Raw genomic sequence first — 25,746 nt, 5'->3', positions numbered from 1 at the left:
AAGAAAAACACTGATTTGCAAAGGCACAGTGGAGACAGGTTTAATGTATTAAATATAACATGAATCATTCACAATAACAAGTTTAGTGTTTCAGGGAACTTTTGTTAATACAACACAGTTGGTCACACAAAATACAAATGCTTCTGTTGATTTGTCTTGGCAACTCAGATACATCAACAGTGCTAACAGTTTAACAGCTTTGTTCTCATCTGACAGAAAATAATGGCAGTTCGGCAAGGCAAATGTTAAACCTGACCGTATGTATTTATTAATTCCACAGTGTTTTGACAGATTATAGAGGATGGAACTCAGAGGATGCTGACACGTTCACTGAGGGCTTTCATCTCTGTTTCTTCCGTCTCAGGACTGTCACTGTGGCTAGCACTCAGATTGATCAGGTGTGTGGGGTATTGCAGGCCCTGCTTGCCCGCATATTGCTCCCACCTCGAGTCATCACTTTCATGGGTGATGTAACGTTCCCCGATTTTGCACTCCAGCTCCCGTAAATCTAACCAGGTCTGATAATCCTGAGGCAGAAATTTTACAACATTACTGTAGAGAATCATTAAAACTCAACATGCTGTTTCATAAGCTGTCTGTTTCCATAGTCTATGTATTACCCTTTGCTCGTCCACTCTACCAGTGCTTCGTCCTTCATCAGTTCACCCTGAAGAGACAGTATCACTACCAAAGCCATCCTATTTTCCTAACCTTTGCAAATACACATTGCTTATATGGCACCACGAAGCAAAAGATGACAGTTAGCATCTTAATTTCAAAGGATTTGAAATGTTGATATTTCTTTGAACTTTAACAACTACCATTAACAGGTTCAGAGTAATACAAGTATCATTTATCCAGCCTTTCAATTTAATGTGAAAATAACAAATATTTAATAGAACACAATCACATACTTCATATTTGCTATGTTTGTTCCATGAACAAAAGCCTAAGATTTAAAATTAAAGCTCGCAAACAAGTACAGCACATGACCAGATGGGCATCTATTTGGACATTTATCAGGATTACACATACAGATGCTTTTGAAATCTGGTACTCTGAGTTCTGTTATGACCACCACCCCCACTTTTGTGTTTGTGTTTCTCCCCTGTCAAATTTTCTGGGTAGAAAGAGTCGTTTAGAAAAACAAAACTGTTATTAAATCCCAAGAAGTTGCCTGCAGTTTGACAAATCAATTAATAATTAGAAAATTTCTATTTCAAAAACTGTGAAAAATAACTTTTACATACAATATAAATACTAATAACCATTTTGAAGCTCATCTAACAGATAAAGCAGGCAATGATTGATTGTTGTTCTTCCTTACCTGTAGCCAAGGATGACTCAAGGTCTTATCCACACTATAACGTTTTCTCATTTTTACTTGCAGCAAATTATTGATAAGATCAATAGCTGAAAGAAATTATTGGTAAACAGGGATGAGAAATCTAGAGCATATGCATAGTTCATTTATAGTTGATTCGACATTTGCTATTTCCCATAGTTAAATGCAGCGTAGTGGTGACAAGTACTAGAACCTGAAGAAGATTCCTCTTGAGAGTTCTAAAACTTCAGTCTTCACTTTACTTTGTATCCTAAGAAATGAAGTTGCAAATAATTGTGAAGGAAGGACTGTGATTGGGTCTTCTACGAGTGCAATTTAGGAAGAAATCGTGATTCTAGTAGTCACCTAGTATATAAAGCAGTCTATAAAGCAGCTTGTTGTTGTTGTTGTTAAGTGCCTTCGAGTTGGTTCCGACCCATAGCGACCCTGTACAGGGTTTCCGAGGGTGTAAATCCTTACAGGAGTAGAAAGCCTCATCTTTCTCCCGCGGAGCAGCTGGTAGTTTTGAACCACTGACCTTAAAGTTCGTAGCCCGATTCGTAATCACTACGCTACCAGAGCTCCTCATAAAGCAGCTTAGTTACCTATTAAATGCTAGAGTTCTTACTCAATAATTTCTGAAAATTATACTTTCAACCTGGATCACACTTCTTAAAATGATTCATTTCATATTTATAATTTTAACTTTTTAAACAAAGGAAATAGATTTTCTCTGGTTTACATTAATGCATATTCTCATTTAATTAAGACACAATCAACTGCAGAAAAGTATAATAAAAATCACCCCACCTTCTACTTTCAATATCACTACTATAAATATTTTACTGAATAACCTTTCAGACGCATAAGTGCATATGATGTTATATAAATTGAGTCATACAACAACAAATATACATTGTGTATTTATAATAAACCCATGGTTATGGCATAATTTATAATGGCTGCACATTATTCTACTGAAGGAAACAAAACCATTTTTATAACTAATTTCTACTGATAGCCATTTAGAAGTTTACTCTTTTCTATTCTACATTTAACATGATAAAATGATATGTAGTATATAATATTACATAAGTTTATACATAATCAGTTATTCGTTAATCCAACAAGTATTTATTTTGCATGTATCATGGATAGTCCACATGTTAAAAAACGATTTCACTGTATTTCTGTCCTTTTAGTCTCTTTGGACTCTCCAGTGTGACCAAGATTATACACAGTCATAATCAGGCAAACAAACTGAGGAACAGAATCACAGTCTGCCTTCTTCCTCATAACTTCACCTATTTCTTTCATAATCTTGGTAATTTTTTTCCATAAAAAGAGCTTACTGAAGCCTGCCAAACTTAGGGAAACAGTCACATTTCTCCAGAGTTAAACCTTTCCCTTATACATTCCTGCTCTGTACATCTCCTGAGAGATGGATCCTTATAACAAAATTTAGAATCAAATAGGTGGCGTAAAGAACAATGAGAATTACCTTCCCAATTTTCCCAACCACAACCATTAAAGACCATTTTGGGGGGGATTTATACAAGCCTGCATGAACCTGAAAATACAGATTGTCACATGAATGCAAAGGCTACCTTGCACAAAGTCAGCTTCAATCAATCAGAATGAATCCAAATTCTTCTCATTATCAATTACAGAGAGACATGATTTCCAGTCTTTGGGTAATCTAGAATTGTATCTCCCTGGTGCTAAGATTCCAAGTATTTGCCTGTATGGAAGGCTCTAGAAGCAAAACACCTGAGAATTTTTTTTTTTTATTGGTGAAATTGAATGTAACAGCCCACATTTAAATTCTTAGTATGCCTCTATCATCTTGCTTTAGCTAGGGTACCAGAGAAAACACAGTACTTAGTACAATTTCAAATTCCAAGCATGGGTCCTCTGAGAGCTTTGAAAGTACCATTCTCCCAATGGACTGTGTATTGGGAATGTGCTTTAAAACATCCATTCACATGATTTACTCACTGGTGAGTAAAGTGTACCTTCCATTCTTGCTGCTGTGAAGCTACACAGCAAAAATGGTGGACTAGAAGAAAAAGGAAAGCTTATGTGCTACTGTAAGCATGTCGCAGCACGACACTGCTGGGATTAAATATATGCTATTAATTCACTCATTCTGCTTTGAATTCTATAATTAGGAAGGTAGGAGTACAGTAACTCAACCTCAACAAAAGGTCTGGTCTGTGCCCAAATGGGCCCCAACAGTGACTCTCACTCTGTAATGGGGTTGGAAGCACTGCCGGAGAGAAATTGGAAGTGTCTGAAGAGAATGCAATATGTGAAGATGAAAAATTGTGCTGCTCAGTGAAGAATACAATTGCACAGCCACGGTACTCAAGTCACCTGGAGAAGCATATCAGACAATGCTAAAGATCTCCAGCAGAAAATAGTAAGGAAGCATATGGTTGTGTGTATACACATACATGCATACATCATTAACTGTGTGGTGACAATTTACCTTAGACAATATGACCTTCAAGAGAAGGAATTTTAATGAGGACGTATGATTGCAATGGGCCCAGGAATGAGAAAAGACCCTTGGGATTACATGAAATAAAGCACATGTATCAATGGGAAGCAGTTCTAAGCAAAACGAGTATTACAAAGACTTGGTTTCTACCATCAAATCATATTTCATAGTAGTTCTAGTTCTCTGAAATAGGAATCGGCTCTTGGTGGTACCAAATAGATATAATTATCCATTAAATGCTGAGGCTTGTAGTTGAAGGTTGGGAACTTTGTGCTATTGAGTAAAAGTGTTACTAATGTATGAGAAGCACCATTTTACTTGTCACCATGCATGGAACTCTTAAAACTCCTTTTTATTAATCAAGTCTCTTAGCAATACAGCCTTTACCATCTACACTGGTTTCCACTAAACTTATTTTTTTTTTTAAATATGGTAAAAAATAACAAAATATTTGTCACTTCAGTAGTTATCAATTTTTAAAAAATATATAGATTCTAAAGTTGTTATTTTGTGTTCTTTCATAATTTTATTTGGTATCTTAGAGTTGATACAGTATGCATGTAATGAGCATTCCTAACATGTATGCATCAATCATACATTCATTTGTTTATTAACCACATTTTCTTTATTTACTGTTGTTAACTACTTAGGGAGAGAAAACAAAAATTAATAATAAAACTCTAGTCCTAAAAAGCTTCTGATCCAGTTTCAAAAACAAACCACAATATACACACATACAAAATGTATATACCATTTTGAATCCTTGGTCTTTAATTAGTATCCTACTTAAGTAAATGTTTTCCTCAGCGCACTTCCAATATACAACTAGTTAGGGTCATAGTAACTATATGTAGTGTTGGGAAGTAGTCTGTTTTATATGATACTAATGACAAAAATTCTTTTCTAAAACTTGTGTTTTTAAAACTAACCCTTATTAATCTTTTTTATGTTTTAAAAACGCAATGGGGAACTAACTCTGTTCTACAGGATGGTTCTTAAAATCTTTTGGAGACAAAGATTATAATTTTAGTGTTTCCTTCTATAATTCCATCCATTATTTTCAGACACCTCAGTAATCCTCTACAACATTATTTTAATGCTCAGTATTTTCTCAGTGTTCCTGATAAAATGTAGTTAATTACTGATCAGAAATTTCTTCATCATTACTGCCCATATTTATGTATGTTGTTATTATGAATACACACAGATAATGTTCATATAATCTAGGATTTAGAAGGTTTTTAAAAAAATGTTTACACACAAATTCTTATTTAGGAGTCCTGGTGTAGCACTGTAGGATAAGCACTGCATTGCTAACCAGAGGTTGGTGGCTTAAATCCACCAACCCATCCTCAGAAACACTATACAGAGTACTGATGACTGAGAACAGACTTGATGGCACGCAACAACAACAATAAGACATTTGTATTTAATTGATTAGACAGCACACAACATTGTTATTTACTCTTCCCAGCAACCTGAGAAAGAAACTTTTATTTTAATCTCCATTTAGTGTCAAAGGAAAATCTGACCTTCAAAAGGCTATGTAACTTAGTCAAAATCAAACAATTTCTAAGTTATGGAGCTGAGGCTGAAGCCTAGGGTGACAATAGGCATGTCTCCAAAGGCTATGCTTTTAACCTCTATGGTTTATAGCAGCTGTGTTATATACCATTGTTCGATTATTTTATTATTAGTGGATGATAATGGCAAGAATTATTTAAAATTTCAAAAAAATTGTTTTCTAGTCATGAACATTAAAGTTTTCTTAGTTCTCTTTCCATACACTTTTATGTACTTAAATTCAGAGTTACAGATTGAATCTTTGTGACATTAGCTTAACATTTAATCATTCAAAAATTGTTCTGAATATGATGAGGTCCTCTATTAGAGGGACAAATCCTCCTAGATTTCAGTCACCTTCAGATTGATTGAAGTCATCTTCTATTCATTTGCCCCACCCCCCGATTTATTTAGATTCATTTTTTTCATGACAAGAGTAAAACATAGGGATTGGTGACTATCACAGATCATACTCCTAATTACCCATTAGTTACCTTTTTATTAAAAAGTTAGTTTTTATTAACAATATGAGAAATCAGCAAGGTTTCATCCTAAAAGTATTCCCATTGAATCCATAATTTATCACCTTCCCCAAAACTACTGTGGGAGATTTGGTCAAGTGCTTTATTATAATGAAGACATATCAGTACTTGTTATTATCTGCTCTGTCAATCTGGCAACCTATGAGGGTGAGTAAAAACTCATCCTTACTCCAGTTATATTAAAACACCATCCACGGCTGATGACAACATTTGAGTGTGCACATAAAGTGATTCTGTCGAATAGACAAGTGACAGTGGATTACGTGGCGAATCATCAGCTGTGGCTCTATGATATAATCCATGACAGATTTGGGTTTTGAAAAGTGCATGTGAGATGGGCACCGAAACAACTCACAGAAGAGCATACGCAGAAGTGTTTGAACATCTGCCAACACAATTTGGACTGATACTCGAAGGATGGTTAAGTTTCTTTAAAAAAATGTTACTGGTGATGAGACACAGATTCATCACTAGGAACCTTAGAGGAAATGGCAGAGTATGGAATGGAAATATCCTCAGTCACCGACCAAGAAAAAGTTCAGAAGACAACCATCAATAAAAAAAAAAGTCAACCATCAGTGGAAGACCTGATGCTAACAGTGTTCTGGGATTCTCAATGCTAGTATTGAAACATTATCTGGAAAAAGGTTCAACAATCAACAGTGCTAATTACAGTGAGATGCTCACTGAAAAGCTGAAGCCAAAATTTCAGATTAAGTGCAAAGGACTACTATCCCAGTGAGCTCTGGTAGCACAGTGGTTACGAGTCAGGCTTCCAACCTCAAGGTCAGTAGTTCGAAACTACCAGTGGTTCCGTGGGAGAAAGATAAGGCGTTCTGCTCCCGTAAAGATTTATAGCCTCGGAAACCCTGTACAGGGTCACTGTGAGTCAGAACAGACTCCACGGCACATAACAACAACAACTATCCAAGGGCTTTGTGATCTTGCATGACAATGCACACACCTCTGCCCACATTGTTGACACTCTACAGAAACTTCATTTTGAGGTGTTATAGCATCCTTTCTATATAGTTCTGGTCTTGCTTCATGGAATTTTCACCTGTGTGGTCCCCTGAAAGCAAGCCTTTGAGGAAGAAGACTCACTTCTGATAAAAATTTTTAAATAAGGGAATATGAAAGCTTGTTGACAGATGGACAAAGTGTATTGAAAATCTGGTTATGTTGAAAAATGATGTTATTTGTCTTTTCTAAAAGTTGACTAAAATCAATTTTATAGCCAGAGTACAGATAATTTTTGAATCGTCTTTATATCTCAAAAGAAAATGTGGCTAATCTGAATAATTTATTCTGTGTAAACTTTCAGTAATTTCCTTCTAAAAAGCTGGATTTATTTGCAAACCACCTATACAATTATTCTAGAATTTTGCCAGGAACCAGTTCTAGGCTTTTTTTGAATGATTTTCACAATCCATTCTTTTTTCCATTTTAGAAATTCAGAGAACTCTGTCCTGTTTTAGTATCCTGGTATTTCTAAGCTTCTTATTCATGATTTATTAAAAACTACTCATAATGGCTCTAGCTTCCTGAATATGTAGCACATCCAGGTCTGAACACTGATCACATTTTATAACTGCCATGGAGTGTCCCTTTTGTAATACCTCTATTTTCCCACCTCTAGATAGTCCAGACATTAACTTTCAGTAGAGACCTCTATACAAAAATGGAAATATAAAGGAGCCAAGCTAAGAAAAAGTCCAAAGAAGCATGTGACACTGGTAAAGCCGGGGCATCCACAGCAATCCCAGATAAAAGTCAATAATCAGAAGAAAAAAATGTCCAAACCAGATCAAGACTCTGTAGTTCCAAAAGTCAAATAGAGATTCAGAATTTCGATCCAGAGGGGTTGTGGTAGCACAAGCCTTTGAAAGTAGAGAAGGGAGGAGACAATGGCAGAGGCAGATACATGTTTGGGGTATTCTGTGAATTACTTAAAAAAAAAAAAAACAAAGCAAAGCAGAAAGGGAACAGGTCTGGCTGTGGGACACAGGATGGCAGGGATAGGAATGGTAAAGTCAGGTGGGAAAGAGGCTGACCTAGCCGCAGACCAGGACTTAAGGAATGCAGACTTATCAGCTAAGCTGGAGATCACAAGGATCAAGAATCCTCTAAGGAATCAGGAGCCCCATGAGAAAGGAATATTTGGAGAGGCAGAAAATACATAAGAAGTTACTGGTACCCTGAAGATCGTCCCATAAATCTAGCAAAAAGACTGCATCTAGGTACTTGGATTTCATGAGGTGAGGTTTATGACAACAGCTTTGATCTCTTCAACGTGTGGGGCAACTGGCACATATCCAGGTGTCATTTTAGACAGCTGGGGTTGGGATAGGGCCAAAGCAGCATTGGAAAAGGAAGTCTCTACTCTCTTGAAACTAAACTGCTTCATAGGTTCCTTCCCTTCTCTCCATTAGAAGACTTTCTCTCTCACTGAAGAAAATTGGAGCAAAATAGGCATGGAGGCATTAACATTAGTTCTTACTTCTCTTTCTAGAAAATATAGCATCAACTTTCCCAAAGACTAGTATAATGATTTTCTGATTGTATATGTCTAGTTATTCTGATAGGTAGCCTTTCTACTTTTATGCTGAGAGTTCAGTTCAACTTTAAGCTCAACCTTCTACCTTGTAAAAAAAAAAAAAGTCTTACAATGAGCTTTCTGTATAAAGTGTTTTTTCCCCCTTATTGGAGGTTCTAAGAGCTCTGGTGGTGCTATAGGATAAGCACTTGACTGCCAATCACAAGTCCCACAAAGTCACCAGTTGCTCTACAGGAGAAGGATGACAGTCTCGGTTCCTGTACAGATTTACTCTCTCGGAAAGCTGATACAGGGTTGTGATGAGACAGAATTGTCTCAATGGCAATGGATTTGGTCTGGATTTTGAGTTCAAACAATTGTATAATTCAGTATTTATTTATAAAGGATTGCCTATCTCTTAGTAACAAAGAGTTGTGTGCTTTCTAAAACTTCTCTAGCTATGGGTTTAACCTAATATTCCATATAAATTAGGGGGTAAAAAAGAAAGAAAGAAAATCTAATTTTTGAGTCTGAGGTTTCCTTTTTGCTGCACTAAAATCATGGATAACAGTTACTTTCTCTTTCACTTCCTGAATAGCAATTCCTCTCACTGACCCGCTAGTTGAAAGACTAAAATGTCACGAATCCAAGGAGGAAAAAGGATCAAATGTTCTTCTTATAGCAGAATGGGTCTTCCAGCAAATATTAGGATCGCAAGCTGAAGTTCTCTGTGGCCTGCCTGCACAAGTATACCTGAACAAAGACAAAATTAAATAGCATGCAGGTACTGATGGGATGCATGATATGAAAAGAGGCAATCCTTTGGTGTTCGTTGTATTGATTTCATTTTCTTCACGTATCAAATAAAGAATTATCTTAGAAAGCATGGATATCATATTACAGTCATTCTTCATTATAAAGTAAATACCAAGTTTTGTGTGATCATTTCATTAATAAAAGATACATTTGAATGAGTAATTATTGTGGCTAAATTGAAGAGCACCCAAAATTTGGAGATGCTCATATAAAAATAATGGAGCTGAGCATATGATTTGTCATACCTCTTGGTCATGTTCCATGCTCCATCTTTATTTTCTTTTTTCAGTACATGTCTACCTTCCCCATCCCTCACTAGAATTTAGTTCCTCTCTATAGGAATCCTGGTGTGGCATTGTAGGATAAGCACTGGACTGCCAGGTCATTTTGAACTTCAAGGTCAGTGGTTCAAACTCACCAGTCACTCCTCGGAAACCCTATATAGGGTCACAACCAACTAGACAGCACTAAAAAACAACAACAGGAGTCATAATCAACTTGACAGGCTTGGATTTGGTTTTGGAAGGTCACACATGTTGCACTTTGTACTTATTTTTTCACATACAACAAGCTCACAATTTTATATTTTCACAATTTCAAACAACATACATCAGTTAATCATTAGAAAAATGTTTCCTAGATGGCATTTGGTACAGCGAATGAATACATTAATTGGTGGTGGTGGTTATGTGCCATGGAGTCGGTTTTGACTCATAGAGACCCTGCACAGGGTTTCCGAGGATGTATACCTTTATGGGAGCAGAACGCCTCATCTATCTCCAGCGGAACAGCTGGTGTTTCGAACTGCTGACCTTGAGGTTCACAGCCCGATTCGCAACCACTACGCTACCAGAGCTCCTTGACTACATTAGATACTTCTTAAATGTCCATTTTCTCAGCTTTAAGTTTTAATAGTCACACTGTATGTATAGGGATTTTATATTTTGGCTGAAATCATGCCAGACTGATGCTGGGAATGATCTACATCATTCTCACAACTATTATAGAGATCACATTCATGCTTTAAGGTTTATTTTACAGACAGAAAATTACCTGTGAAACTCAGAGTTGACACATTTTGCTCAGACACAGTGATCTCCATTTTTTTTTTTTTTTTCCCCATCCTGTTTTTTCCCCATCCCAAATCCTTCAGGTTGTTGTTAAGTGCCATCAGGTCAGTTCCGATTCATAGCCACCTGTATAGGGTTTCTGAGGGTTTTACATCTTCTCTGAAGCAGAAAGCCTCATCTTTCTCCGGGGGAGCAGCTGGCGTGTTTGAATCATGCATATTATCTCAGTCCAGTGCTTACTGTATGGAGCCGGTGCTTTTCATATGGGGTCAGTTATTGTTTAGTACCATCGAGTCGATTCTGACTCATAACAACCCCGTACAGGGTTTCCAAGGAGCAGCTGGTTGAGGTTCACAATCCAGTGCTCACCCTACAGCGCTGGAACTGGTATTTATCCTCAAATTACCAACCAGGTCAGAAGTATCATTCTTGGATGAAGCTGTCACCAATCAACTGCCAGGCTCCTTGCCTTTAAGGAAGTGTGTGCTCTGATTCTGCTTCACTGTCTCAGTGTGGTGCTTCCTACTTCTCCCTTTGGTTTGCTTCATGCTGATGGTAAGTTGTGTGTTTATTTTAAAAATCGTTTTACAACCCTTCACATTCCAGCTCTCAACCCAGCATGCTGTTGCCCGGCAACACTAACTGGGACGCTCCTCTCAGGGGCTGAAGCCAGAGGCTGCAGGCAGCAAACAAGGCCACTGGAAGTCATCATCTCACTCTTTCCTGAGTCAATTACCAAAATCGAATGAAGTGCAAGACCTTTAGAGACACGAGTTGGTGGCTTTCCCTTTTCAGTTCTCTCCTTCGTGGAAAGTTGTTCTATCAATAGTTAGGCTTTTGCTGTACCTTAAATTCATTTCCTATCTGAAGACTGGAGAAAAAAAAAACAAAAACTTTGAAAATCATGACTTGCTCAAAACACAAGCATAAAATCGCCCTCAAAGAGATGTCCAATTGATTCAAAATTAAATGTAGGGATGAAAATATTTGAATTATTCTGATGATGATAAAAGTGGCTTTTTATTTGCATTTTCACTGCACATTAAAATTACTGAAGAGTTTGTTTGTTTTTGTTTTTAATACTAATACTCAAACCAAAGACCAAGTGAAATCCTTTCTCTTAAAGGGTCCTGCAGGTATCAGTAGTTTTATTAACACCTAGTTGTTACTGGTTGCTACTAGGTAGTACTTCTTAGACTTTTACAGACATGTGAGCCATTCAGGACTCTTCTCTTCTTCAACTGAAGATTGCTGATTGGATAGTTCTAGGATGGAGCCTGATACTCTGGTTTTTGTTTTGTTTTTTAAGTTTTAATTGTGAATTGAGTGAGAATTTACACGGGAGAACATCGGTTTTTATACTCATGGTTTCATTGCAATGATTACAATCTCCTCTATGCATCATCATTCAACAGTATTTGCTTTTATTCCCTTTGTTTTTTACAGGAGGATATACACAAAAAGACTCAGGAATATATAATCATTTAAACAACCAAAGGGGATATTTTGCAAGCCTGCCTCCTGGCCACCAGCATTCAGCCTTTCTCTTTCCATGAGTCTAGAGTCCTCAGCTGCTCTATCTCTCCATGTCCTCATCTCTGCCTCCATCTCTGGTGTTGCTGCTTCTCTGGGTTGTTTGTTGTTGTTAAGTGCCGTCGAGTTAATTCTGACCCATAGCAACCCTGTATAGGGTTTCCAAGGAGCAGCTTGTGAGCTTGAACCATCGACCTTGCAGTTCACATGACTTTTCCGTCTGACACATTAATCCAAAGTGCCACAACATGGATAGGGTCCCACATTCCACTCATGCTCTTCTCCATTGATTCTAGGGTCCTCTGTTTCTGGACTATAAGATTAACTTCTTGCTATGTGCCATGGAGTCAGTTCCAACTCATAGCGACCCTGTACAGGGTTTCTGAGGCTGTAAATGTTTATGGGAGCAGAAAGCCTCATCTTTCTCCTGCGGAACAGCTGGTAGTTTCGAACTGCTGACCATGAGGTTCGCAGCCTGATTCGTAACCACTACGCTACCAGAGCTCCTTTAAGATTAACTACTCCCCCATTTTTGTTACAAAACTTCAAACTTTACAGTTGTGACAGTTGCAATTAAGTCATGATAACAATTACTCACTTTTGAATCATAAGAATCTTATTCCCATCTCCTTTCACCAGACCTGTCTAGACAAGATGATAACTGTTCAATGGGGATTCTAACTTCCCCCACACACCCTGAAACTAAACTCCCTCTTTAAAAACATGTAATCTAGTCACTTCATGCCTTTATAGCTCCCCCATTTTAGGTAGCCAATGTCTTAGTTGCCCATTCCTATCTACCCTGTGTACAGAGGGGTAGGCTTGATACATGATATGAATGATACTCTGTTTTTAATGGCTCCTGGGCAATACCAATATTGCTGGGCCTCAGACACGGTTTTGTTTATTAAAGGGCCGGAGTATGTAAGAACATTGAGAGTGGGTGTTGTTGTTGTTAAGTGTCATTGATTCAGTTCTGACTAATAATGGCACTGTTTTCGAGGCTTTAAAAAAAAAAATCTTTGTGGGATCAGAAAACCTCATCTTTCTCCTGTGGAGTGGCTGGTGGGCTCGAACCATGGACCCTGTGGCTCTCAGACCAGTGGCTATCAAGAATAGTGAATACTGGGCTTCATATTGACCATAGGGCCCCTGAGTATATGGATACATAGAAAACGTATCTGTTGTCAGCTCCATGTTGTTCGGTACTCTGGATTGATGAATCCTAAGATGCTAAGAGGATGAGCAAACATGTTGGATTTACACAAGCGAGTTCTAAAATGATTACTGGCAGGAACAATGGGATATACTGGTCAGATAACATTTGAGTGGGGCAAAGGAAACCACAGTACTCTATTAAGGTACCCCCCTCCAAAAGACAAAACCAAAACCAAAAATCAATCTAAGCGCAAAATTGGAAAACCTTGCTTAATATTCATATTCGAAATTGAATTCAGTTTTAAATCTACAGTACTCGATGGCGCCTAACAACAACAAAAACCAAAAATATGTTATTTATAACAGGGAAGACATGGTTTCACTATATTCTTAACCAGACTAATTAATAACTTTTGAATCAAATCAGTTCTGGGTTCTGATTTAAAAGGAAGATAGATGAACTGCAAAGTATTTGGATGTGAGTGAACAGAAAGGTAAAGGAAAAGCTGACTTCTCAGGATAAGACAAGGCTTGAGGAAGATAGGATGACTGCTCGCAAACGTCGGAAATAACCTTTACTAGGAAAAGGAATGGAGCCTGTTCCATCACTACACTTAAATAACATACACACTTTTGTTCATTATGTTAGGGTCAAGTTAAGAAGAAATGGACTTTCTCATGAGGCTGTAGGTTTTCCATTGCTAGAACAATTCATGAATATTCTAGATAACTGCTTAGTGGATTTGATCCTGTGGAGGGAAATTGTGCTTCACATAGAGGTTTCACAAGATTTTTAGTGCCCTATAATTTGAGATTTATTCAGTGTTGTCACTACAGAAAAAAGCAAACTTATATTGTGGAGCATCTCTTAAAATGTCAAATTTCAATTAAACTATGATATGAATTGGAGTCCTGGTATGGTTCATTGGACTGTTAACTATAAGGTCAATGGTTCAAACCTACCAGCTGCCCTTGGAAACCTTTAACAGGGTTGTTATGAGTCAGAACCAACTCAATAGAACTTAACAACAACAGAATTCAGATGTGAAAATTTACTTTATAATCAGTAAATGTAGAAAATACTTCAGTTTGGGGGCAAATAAACAATTTTTGAGCACTTACAATGCCAGTATTCTTATTAAAACTTGATGGAACGGTTTCTAAAAATGATCATTTGTAATAGAAAGTTCTATTAATGATATTTTATTTGTTGACAAGATAAATGATTCCTTTATTGATAAGGCATCTTTTCAGGCATTTTCTCATCTGGATTTTGAAATAGGTAAATGTGTACATTTAAAACTGCACTCAACCAGCCAATATTTTTTAAGACATTGCATGATTTTGGCTTATAATTTTTAAGTTCTTTATTATTCATGTTCTTTTTTTTTTTAATTAGACACAATTAATTCCAGAATTTCAAGTAGAGATTGTTTAAAATGTTAAATCCCAGTGGAGGTTCTGACCCACATAATTCACTTTAGTTTACCAATCTTGATTGAATTTTCTGGCACCTAGTCAGCATTTTTAAGCAGTTCACTGACTAATCCCCTCACATCCCCTCCGTGCTGTTATGTCTGACAGTGGTGTTAATATGTTGACAAATCAATCTATTCATTAATATTCAGCAGGCTTTCTGGATCTGCAAGCCTCATAAACTGTTACAAACAGAGTTTAGTCATTAAAATGACAATTGTCTTTCTTTTGTTTCTCATACCATTGGTTTTCTGGGTCGCATCTACCCGAGGCTTATTTTCAGTGGGGTTATTTTTTGTTTTGAACAATATGTAGTGAAAAAGGGACCTACAGCTGGTTCCTTTTCATGGCAAAGTGCTATTTCCAACTTAAGTGTTTACTGTTCTGGAACACTGTTGGATTTTGAAAACATACCATGTGGTAATGGTGCCAGGCTTTTATTTAGCTTTGCTTTGTGTGTGTACTAGCTGCATTTTCGTCTCCAATTTTGGGGAAAAAATATATTTGTGACCAATTTTATTGGAATTTACCAAGCTGAGTGGGGGAAAAAATTGCTTTTAAATAAAATTTAGAATGTTTATTGTAATTTAGTGGTATATTACTATAACCATTTTATGGCTTGTGATGTCATACATACTACACCCTACATGAATGTTAGCAGAAGACCATGACCAACTGGAAGAATAAATTATAGCTGTGCTTATCAGGAGAAAAAGAGGCCGAATACTACCAGGGATGTGGTCAGAAGGCTCAAGTAGTAGAAAATGCTCACCACAATTTGATCATTAATTTTGCATTAAAGACAAACTTTAGGATTAACATAAGGGCACTTCCCCCTGATTTTAATTCTTGATGATACCAACTAACCATGTGATGCAGAAGCTAAGCTGTAACAACACAGCAGGTGCCTTGGGAATAGGTGCTTCCACAGACTTCACCTGTGAACACAGAAATTGATCTTCTGTCTGCAGGGGTCAGGGGCTTGTTGTGAGACAATTTCTGAGGCTGTCTCTGTGCTGATTACTGGCTGCTTGGCATATAAGGAATATCAAAACTCAGAATGAAAAAAAAAAAAAAAAAAGGAATACTCTTGTGATCTTCATCGTCCATTACTAATCTTCCTCAAATTTATGGTACATTTCTAAGTTTGAACGCATTGATGCAATCTGATGATGGAAATGTATTGTTATTGTAACAAGTACCTTCCTACTGCTGCAGGCTTGTTGATTGTCTCCTAATAAAAGGACTTGTGCTAAGGCAAATTATACCTCACTTCAACAACGACACAATCTATGCAATTTGGTTACCTGTGTCACTTCTCTTGCTCTTAGAATGAATGCGGGGTAAAACAAAGCTGTATAATAAAGATATATAGAGAAAAGAATAATTTAAGATGTGTGTTAGGATTGCTAGTAATTGAAGGAATGTAGGAAGAATACTCAGTCTGACCTTCGCATTTGTAAATTCTTCTTTGTGTAGACATACGTTTAGAGACTTAATATTAATCTTCTTTATTTGTCCAGTCAGACTACAGTAATTGGTGTCGTAGTATAGGAGATGCAATCCTATAGCTGTTCCGTGGATAATATTTGTATATAAAATATTATATATACTCTGTTTAAAATTTTTTAAATGGACAAGTTTTAGACCACATCAAAGCATTTCTAGTTATACAAAAGGCTGTGCTCCATTTATCCCTGGATACTTCTTTTACTTCATGTAGTTTAAAGTATTTTTAAAGCAGTGTTACAGGCACACAGTGAAAGATCTAATTCAAACAGTAAGAAGAGTCCAAATGAAAATATTTGCCTTGTTATTGTTGTTGTTGTTAAGTGCCGTGGAGTCGCTTCTGACTCATAGCGACCCTACACAGGGTTTCCGAGGCTGTAAATCTTTATGGGAGCAGACCGCCTCCTCTTTCTCCTGCCGAACCGCTGGTAGTTTTGAACTGTTGACCTTGAGGCTCACAGCCCGATTCGTAACCACTATGCTACCAGATAATGATCCAAAGATTCACCAAAGTGTATCTTTTAATGCTTCTGTGACTTGCAGGACAGACAGTGGCCACCCACATTTTCCACCCCTGGGATACAGTTTGAAGCTGCTATCCCACTTTAGAAGTCCTGGTGAGGTTCTCTGGGTTAATGTGCAGGACTGCAAGGTCAGTTTGAATGGCATGGTTGGCGGTTCAAGCTCACCAGCCACTCCTCAGAAACCCTGTACAGGGCTGCTATGAGTTAAAACTGACTCAACGGCACTTAACAACAACAACATCCCACTTTAAGTGCATGGTGTGATCTGCAACAGTCTGAAGAAAGAGACCTCATATCCCACCAACCTAAGTACCAGAGACACCAGGACTTTTTTCTTATTTCCTTTTCATTACTGAAAACATAGTTTCAACAACAAAAGAATTACAAAGCATAAAGTAATTTAGCTTAAATGGGTTGCCTATTTAAAAAAAATTCTACTCTATACTTCTAAATAATGAACCAGCAGATTGGTTCATTAATTTAAAACCCATGCACTGCCATTAAGCTGATTCTGACTCATAGTAACCCTATGTTGTTGTTGTTGTGAAATGCTGTTGAGTTGGTTCCGACCCATAGTGACCCTGTATAGAGTTTCCTAGGAGCGACTGGTGAGCTTGAACTGCTGACCTTGCAGTTCAAATGGCTTTGCAGTCTGGTACATTAACCCACAGCGCCACACCAGGACAAAGTTATTGTTAAATGCTGTCCAGTTGGTTCCAACTCATAGCAACCCTATAAAGGGTTTCCAATAAGCAGCTGGTGGGTTTGAACTGCTGACCCTATGGTTCACAGTCCAGTCCTGATCCTACAGTGCCACACCAGGAGTCAGAGTAGAAGTGCCCTAAAGTGTTTCCAAGGCTGTAATGTTGAACACAGCAGACTGCCTCATCTTTCTCTCATGGAGTGAGTGGTTGGTTTGAATCATTGACCTTTTAGTTAGTAATGAAGTGCTATTAACCACCATGTCACCAGGGCTCAAACTTTAAACCATTGTCACTCAAAGTGTGGAGTCCTGGTGTGGTGCTGTAGGATAAGCATGGACTGCTCACCTCAAGGCCAGTGGTTCAAACTCACCAGCTGCTCTGTGGAAACCTTACACAGGGTTTGCTACAAGTCAGAGCTGACTCAAAACAACATTTAACAACAACAACAACAACTTAAGAGTGTGCTCTGTGGAATAGTAGCAGTCTGTTTTTGGCCAGTCCATTGTAAGTTTAGTATAAAGAATTTGATGAAGTCTTGAAATATGTGTACACAATTTGGCATTACTGTGACATTTCATTATATTTACATTGAGGTCAGTCTATATGTTTGGAAATTAAAAAAAAAAAAAAAAAAAAAAAAGGTTTTTTAAACAAACAGTTTGAGAAGGACTACTTCTGAAAAATAACCCTGTTGTTAAGGTTTAAAAATTGAATCAGAGTTTTTCTACTTATGGTCTTCCTCTTTCTCCCAGTTGTTCTAATTATATTGTCATTATCCTGCCCACCTTTATAACTTGGTGGTGGTAGTTATGTGCTGTAGGGTAGGTTCTGACTCATAGCAACCCTGGATAAGGTTTCTAAGGGTGTCAATCATTATGGGAGTAGAAAAACTCACTGTTCTCTCACGGAGAGTGTAGTTGATTCAAACTGTTGACCTTTCAGTTAGCAGCCCACAGCGTAAAACACTGCACCACCAGGACCCCTCCCTTTATAACTTGTTGTTGTTGTTAAGTGCCGTCAAGTAGGTTCTGACCCACAGCGACCACTTTCATAACTGGCACACAATATGGGATATATATAATGTTAGGTCATAGGATGAAGCTTCAGAAAGTTCTTTGAAACATGGAATGAAAAAATAATGGAGGGTTTTTTTTTTTTTTTATTTTTTTTATGAACTTGTTGAAGCCCCCTCAATTAACTGTAACAGTTATTCAAAAGTTTTAGGTATTATGATTAATAGGAGCTCTGGTAGCGTAGTGGTTATGAGTTGGGTTGCTAACCTCATCAGCAGTTTGAAACTACCAGCTGTTCCATGAGAGAAAGATGAGGCTATCTGTTCCCATAAAGATTTACAGCCTGGAAACCCTATACAGGGTCTCTGTGAGTTGGAACTGGTTCCATGGCACACAATTACCACCATTATGATTAAATCTATATTAAATGATACACTTAATATAATTTGATTGATTGACTTAGGCCAAATTCCATCATGGACTCTTTAGATCTTGTTACTGTTAAGTATAGTCAAGTTGGTTCCAATTCATAGCAACTCTCTATATGGTTTTGGAGGAGTGGCTGGTGATCCAGAATAACAGACCTTGTGGTTCAAACAGACATTGCAGTCCAGCGCATTAGCCCACAGTGCCTTGTCGTTGTTGTTAGGTGCCATCGAGTCAGTACCAACTCATAGCGACCCTATGCACAGTGCCTTAGGGCTATTATATTTCTTTTCACCTCTTCCCTGTCCTCCTTCCTGGGTTATAGAGGTGCAGATATCTACCTACTTGTACATAACTATAAATGTTATCCAGCCTAGACTAAAGCTTGTCTAAAATTTTAAGTTAATGAACAACATGTAGAGTAATTTATATGTAAATATTATTAACTGACAAACTACAGAATTGCAAAGAAAGCTTAACTCTTAATCTCTATTTATGTCCATCCACAGGGCAATTTTCAAATGTTAAAGTCAAAGGGATTCCCTTTTCCCACATTCTTTCAAGTGCTCAAAATCATGACACATCAATTGGTTGCTTATCATATTTAATTTTATTATACAACTTTTTTGTTTTTTCCTAGAATTCATACTTTTTTTCCCTTGACAAAAATGGCTATGCTTCCTTTTCTATTTTTACTACTTTCATGGAAATCTGTATCATTTTGAACAAATTATATGTCTTGATATTAAATATTTGATAAAGAAGATGATGTGGAGACCAAAAGTTATTAGGAATGAGAAAAAGATTTTATAGTTTATCTAGATTTGATTGTTGTTTTTAAGTGCTGTCGAGTCACTTCCAACTCATTGTGACCCTGCATAAAGTTTCCAAGGAGCGGTTGGTGAGCTTGAACCACTGTCCTCAAGGTTCAAACAGGCTCTGCAGTCCAGGGCATTAACCCACAGCAAAACTTAAAAAGAAATTCGAGTGACATCAATTTACAAGTCTTTCAAGGGCTCTGGGCTCTACAGCCAGAATTCTGAAAGAATGATCCTGGGGCCTTTATATTTCTAGAGCAGCCATTCTAGAGAATGGAGCCTGGGAATCTACATTTTTAACTAGTTCTAAGATTGTATATCAAAGTTAAAATAAACACATGTGAATGAATCCCTTAGGATAATAAGCACTTGACTGCTAACCATGAGTTTGGTGGTTCATATGCACCACCTTCTCCTTGGAAACTTGATAGAGGATCAATATGAATCAGAGTTGACTCAATGGTACTCAACAACAACAAAATAGGAGTCCTGGTGTGGTGCTGTTGGATAAGCACTGGACTGCTAACCACCAGGTTGGCAACTCAAAGCCACCAGTTGCTCCTCAGAAACCCTATACAGGGTCACTATGAGTCAGCACTGATTTGAAAGCACTTAATAATAACAGATTTATGAAGATCAAAGACTACAACCATCCGTATGAATTGCACCTCAACGTAAAGAAAACAAAAACCTTCACAACTGGACCAATAAAATCGTATCATGATAAACTGAGAAAAGATTAAATTTGTGAAAGATATCATTTACTTGGATTCACAATCAACACTCATGGAAAGCAGCAATCAAGAAATCACAAGATATATTTGATTAGACCAATCTGCAGCAAAAGACCTCTTTAAAGTGTTAAAGAGCAAAGAAGTCATTTTAAGAATTATGGTGAGCCTGACTCAAGCCAGGTTATTTTCAATTGCCTCATATTCATGTGAAAGCTGGGCAATGAATAAAGTCCCGAATGGGAAGAAGGGAAGGGAGGATTATTCAGTTATAGAGTTGTTGTAGGTGCCATAGAGTCAGTTCTGACTCATAGCAAACCTGTAAATGGTTTCTGATGAGCAGCTAATGAGATTGAACTTCTGACCATGCTGTTCAAACCAGCCCTGCAGTTCAGCACATTAACCCAGCCAGGCCTTAAGTTGGGTGATAACGAAGGCACTCTACAACAAGTGGGAGGTTGGCAGAAGGATGAAGGTATGGGAAGATACAGGGAGGAGGAGTGCAAGAGCTAAAGGCAACAGAAGACAATACTGTTAGCGGACTGCAATCATTGAAATGTAATGATGCATATGATTTCTTGAATGCAAAACTTATGATCTGTTCTGTAAACCTTCACTGAAATCACAATAAAAAGTTTTTTGAAAAATAAGGAAGACTGAAGAAGAATCGAGGTACTTGAACTAACGTGTGGACAAAGAATATTATTAAACCATGGACAGCCAGGAGGACAAACAAATCTATTTTGAAAGAAGTATGGATGGAATGAATGGTCCTTATAAGCAAGGTTGCTGAGACTTTGTCTTATGTCCTTTGGACATGTTATCAGAAGGACAATCCCTGGAGAAGAACATTACACTTGTTAAAATGGAGGATTAGAGAAAAAGAGAGAGATCCTCAAAGAGATGAATTGACACAGTAGCTGCAAGAATGGGATGAAATGGAACAATTGTAAGGATCACACAGGACTGGGCAGTGTTATACTGTTGTACATGGAGTTGCTATAGATAGCAACTGACTCAAGATTATTTTACCACCACAACAACAGCATAGATTTAGAGCTAGCTTATGACCGGTTGATTAAAATGACTCCTGATCAAGGACGTCCATTGGGAAAATTATTAAGAATTTCTTGCCTGTAAAATATCCTTATGTTTTATTATCAATTTTTGCTATCTACTATTTTTATGTTCTGGATTCCAGGTGTAGTGCTTTATGATAAAGCACTGGACTACAAGGTATATTTGAACCGCAAAGTCGGTGGTTGAAACTCATCAGCTGCTCCTTGGAAATGCTATACAGGGTCACTATGAGTCAGAACTAACTGGACAGCAGTTAACAACATTTCTATGTTCTACATTACTGGTGTTGCGCTGAAGGATAAGCATTGGACTGATAACTACAAGGTTGACAGTTGAAAATAGTGATCCTGTGTAGGATTTCCAAGGAGCAGCTGATGGGTTTGAATCACCAGCCTTGTGGTTCACAGTCTCCAGTGCTTATCCTACAGTACCATGCCAGGACTCCATATAAATTATATGCATAAAGACATGGTAATTAAAATCCACCAGCTGCTCCTTAAAAACCCTATACAGGGCACTTAACAACAACAATATATATGCATATAATTAAACATGCATATAACTAAAGACATATAGTCACACAAAACATGTCAAGTGATTGGGTTATTGTGAGTATTGAATGACACTGTGCCAGAATGTGTTTAGCACAAGTCAGACAGAACATGTAAAGTGATTGACAACATAGAGTGTTCTATATATTTAAACTCATATATATTTAAATGAATATATTCAACATATTCTATGTACCTAATCCTGGTGCTAAACACAGTGTGGCACACTGTTATTCAATACTCACAATAACCCATCACTTTACATGTTTTGTCTGACTGTATTTCTTTAGTGATATGCATAGATAGATGGATAGATAGATAGATAGATAGATAGACAGACAGACAGACAGACAGACAGACAGACATAGATAGATAGATAGATAGATAGATAGATAGATAGATAGATAGATAGATAGATAGATATAGATATAGATAGATATACTTGCATAGGGGAACACGGTGGCTCAGTAGGATAAGTACTAGACTGTGAACCACAGGTCAGCAGTTAGAACCCACCAGCCACTGTGTGTGAGAAAGATGTTTCTGCAAATAAGTATAACCTTGGAAACTCTAAATATGGTTGCTGTGAGTTGGAACTGACTCAATAGCACTTAACATCAACAATACATGCAAATAACTAAGCACATATAGTCAGACAGAACACGTAAAGTGATTGGCAAACATAAAGTGTTCAGTATATTTAAACTCATGTAGTTAAGCTAATATATTGAGCATATTCTATGTGCCCAATCCCTGTGCTAAACACATTTTGGCACAATGTCATTCAATACTCAAAATAACCTAATGAGGTAGGAATTAGTATTTCTGTATTTCAGAAAAGAAAACTGAGATTTAAGAGACTAAGGGACTTGAATATTGTCACCAACATAGTGAGTGGCAGAGCTTTTAATTCAGGTCTTTATCAAAACATGATCCTGTTTCCAAGTATTTTTAGAGATTCTTAAAATCTCTAAAAATTTTATTTAGATTGTCTTTTGTCAATCTAGCTCTATGCCGATACTATGAGATTATCTAATTTCCTTTATGTTTCACATGAGTCTGATTATATACCAGCAGTTAGAAACACAGTTGACATTTGGAGTCTGTTGTTGTTAGGTGCCCCCTTATTGGTTTTGACTCATAGGGAACCTACGTGCAACAGAACAAAACATTGCCTGGTCCTATGCCAACCTCACAATTGCTGTTATGTTTGAACCCATTGTTGCTGCCATTGTGCCAATCCATCTTGTGGGGGTCCTCCTCTTTTTTTGCTGACCCTCTACTTTACCAAGCATGACATCCTTCTCTAGGGACTGGTCCCTCCTGATAACACGTCCAAAGTACTTGAGATTAAGTCTTGTCAACCTTGTTTTTAAGGAGCATTCTGGCAGTACTTCCAAGACAGATTTGTTTGTTCTTCTAGTATTACATAGTACGTCACCAACACCACAATCCTAGGTTAGCAAACAACAGGACTCCTTTGCATCAAAGGCAAAGACGTGTTATATAACCCTACCAGGCAAAATCTAGCTAAATTCTTGACTTAAGCCACTTGGAATTAGGACTCCTGTCTCCCACTTGAACTAATCTCAACATCACCATGTCTGAATGGATGGAGTGTTTAAACATATGTATAGTAAATTAAAATGTTTTTATATTTAGTAGTCAAATATAAATGCCCTTTGAATTATCATCCTTTATAATTCCCTTCTCTCTGAAATGTCATATGCCTTCCTCTTCATTTCCTCAGCTATTGGCCTAAGCTCTATCTCCTCCAAAAATGCTACTCTGACCAGTCAAGTAAGCAGTGATTCTTGTTTCACTGAACTTCAAAACATTAATTTCATACTTAACAATTCAAAGAAATAAGTCATTATTTTTCCAGATGTACAAACTCATCTCTCCTAACTAAATATCAGTTCTCCGAGCACACTTTATGTTTTTTCCTACACTTACCTCTTAGCTCTTGTGTATGCATATCGTGATTGCTCAAAAAGTGCTTCTCGATCCATTGCTACCTATGCCTCTGATCTCATACTTTGTTATAAGTGCCTTTGAGTCAGTTTAGACTCATAGCGGTCCTGTTCTAAGGAGCAGGCTTGACCAGCTGGCCAGTGCGGACCCTATGGCACCACACCAGGACTCCCCAGTCTCATATAAATGTTGACAATTTGTAGCTACTCATTTCTGGGCTAAGTGGATTATGTCTACATAGCAAATCTGACAAATTTTTTTGCCATACCAGAGTAGAAATTATTAATTCCTTTACATTAAAAAGGTTGTTTTCCCTATGTCCTATTCCTGAATAACAGGAAAATGTTTTCTTGGCTTTAGGAATATTCCAGATTTACATTCTAATGAGAACATCAAGTTATTTTGCTTGCTGTCTGGACTAGGGGTATAATGTATCATGCTTAATTATATTTAGAGTTAAATGTTTCCTAACAAGAGTGGTGTCCACAAGGTTATTTGATATTATAATTCCCTCTTTTACTTTCCTGGAAACAGAAACAAAAAATTGCTTGTCTTGTTTTGTCTTTGTTGAATTATTCTAAATATTTAATTATTCCTTTGATATACATGATAGTTCTTTTGCAGGTCACAGATTCCCTTAAGGTATATCCATCTCAGTGATTTACAACTAATTAGAGAATGTTAAAGACTGTTGCTAATGGTAACTCAAAGACTTGATAATGGATAGCTCTTGCTTATTTAGTATCAACATTAGTCTGTGACCTTAATTTACCTTAGAAAGTTTATACCCCTCTTTTCCCATTTTTATACCACCACATGCAGTAACAAGCATCACATGAAAGATGTTTATCTGTGAATGAATGAACCTGCTTTAAGATGTTTCTTTATGAATGGGTTTTTTTAAGTGGTGAAGATCTGAACAACTTTGGTTAGAACAGACTTAGAATGAGATGTCTGTATACTAGAAGACAAGCAGGACAAAGTAGTAATTAAAGAATATCAGCTCAAACTGTGACTTAAATTCTGTCACTACCACTTACTAGCTTTCTGATGTTGGCCTGTGGGATAATATCTTCAGTCTCACTTTTCTCATTTGAAATCTAAATAAAATCATAAAACTGATCTCGTAAGTTGCTGTGAGAATTAAATAAACTTCAAATATGTTCAGGAGTCCTGCTGTAGAGCTGTAGGATCAGCACAAAGTTGGTGGTTCAGCCTCTCCTTGGAAACCCTACACAGGGTCACTATGAGTTAGGGTTGACTCAACATAGTAAAGTATGCTCAAAGAGCCCTGGTGGTGCAGTGGGTTAAGCACAGAGCTGCTAACAGAGAGGTTGGAGGTCTGAGGCTATCTTGCTTCCATAAAATTTACAGGCTTGGAAACTCTATGGAATAGTTCTAATCAGTTCTGTTGAGTCCCTACGAGTCATAAATAAGATTTTAATGGCAGTGGACCACAGCATGCTCACTAAGGAATTTCTTTTCAAAGCCCTGAGTGAGCAAATTTCTCTGTCTCATCTACCTCCACCATTTTTAAAAACTATCTCTTTTCCTTTGAGCTTAGAACACTTATTAAGAATATCACTCTAAAAAACGTAATATTGCCAAAGTGATCCATTCTTAAGCAACCATCAGATATACACATAAAAATTATACATAAGAGAGCTCTACTATTGAACAAATAACCTAAATATATAATTCTAGGGAAACGACTAAATCAAACAATCATAAAATTTACTGTTACACAGAGGAAAACAATTTAAGACTAATATATATGTATATATAATTTTAATGCTATGAGATAAGTGCTGGACTGTTAACTGGAAGGTTGTTGGTTCAAACCCACCAATCACTCCTTGAAAACCCTATATAAGGTTGCTGTGAGTTAGAACCAC

The 25,746-nt window shown here is 37.2% G+C and overlaps 1 protein-coding gene across 1 annotated transcript in view; it reads right to left on the bottom strand.

Moving 5' to 3' along the window:
• Positions 1-308: 308 nt before the first annotated feature.
• Positions 309-25,746, bottom strand: part of LOC102824401 (serine/threonine-protein kinase D1-like) — a 430,645-nt gene continuing 405,207 nt past the window's right edge. Inside the window, 2 exon segments of the mRNA XM_006835370.1 lie at positions 309-527; positions 1,328-1,413. Coding sequence (XP_006835433.1) covers positions 309-527; positions 1,328-1,413 — 305 coding nt within the window.

Source organism: Chrysochloris asiatica, unplaced genomic scaffold (assembly GCF_000296735.1).
Source record: "Chrysochloris asiatica unplaced genomic scaffold, ChrAsi1.0 scaffold00017, whole genome shotgun sequence".
Classification (NCBI taxonomy): domain Eukaryota; kingdom Metazoa; phylum Chordata; class Mammalia; order Afrosoricida; family Chrysochloridae; genus Chrysochloris; species Chrysochloris asiatica.
Note: the sequence above shows the minus strand (reverse complement) of the source record. Positions and strands in the feature narration are given on the sequence as shown.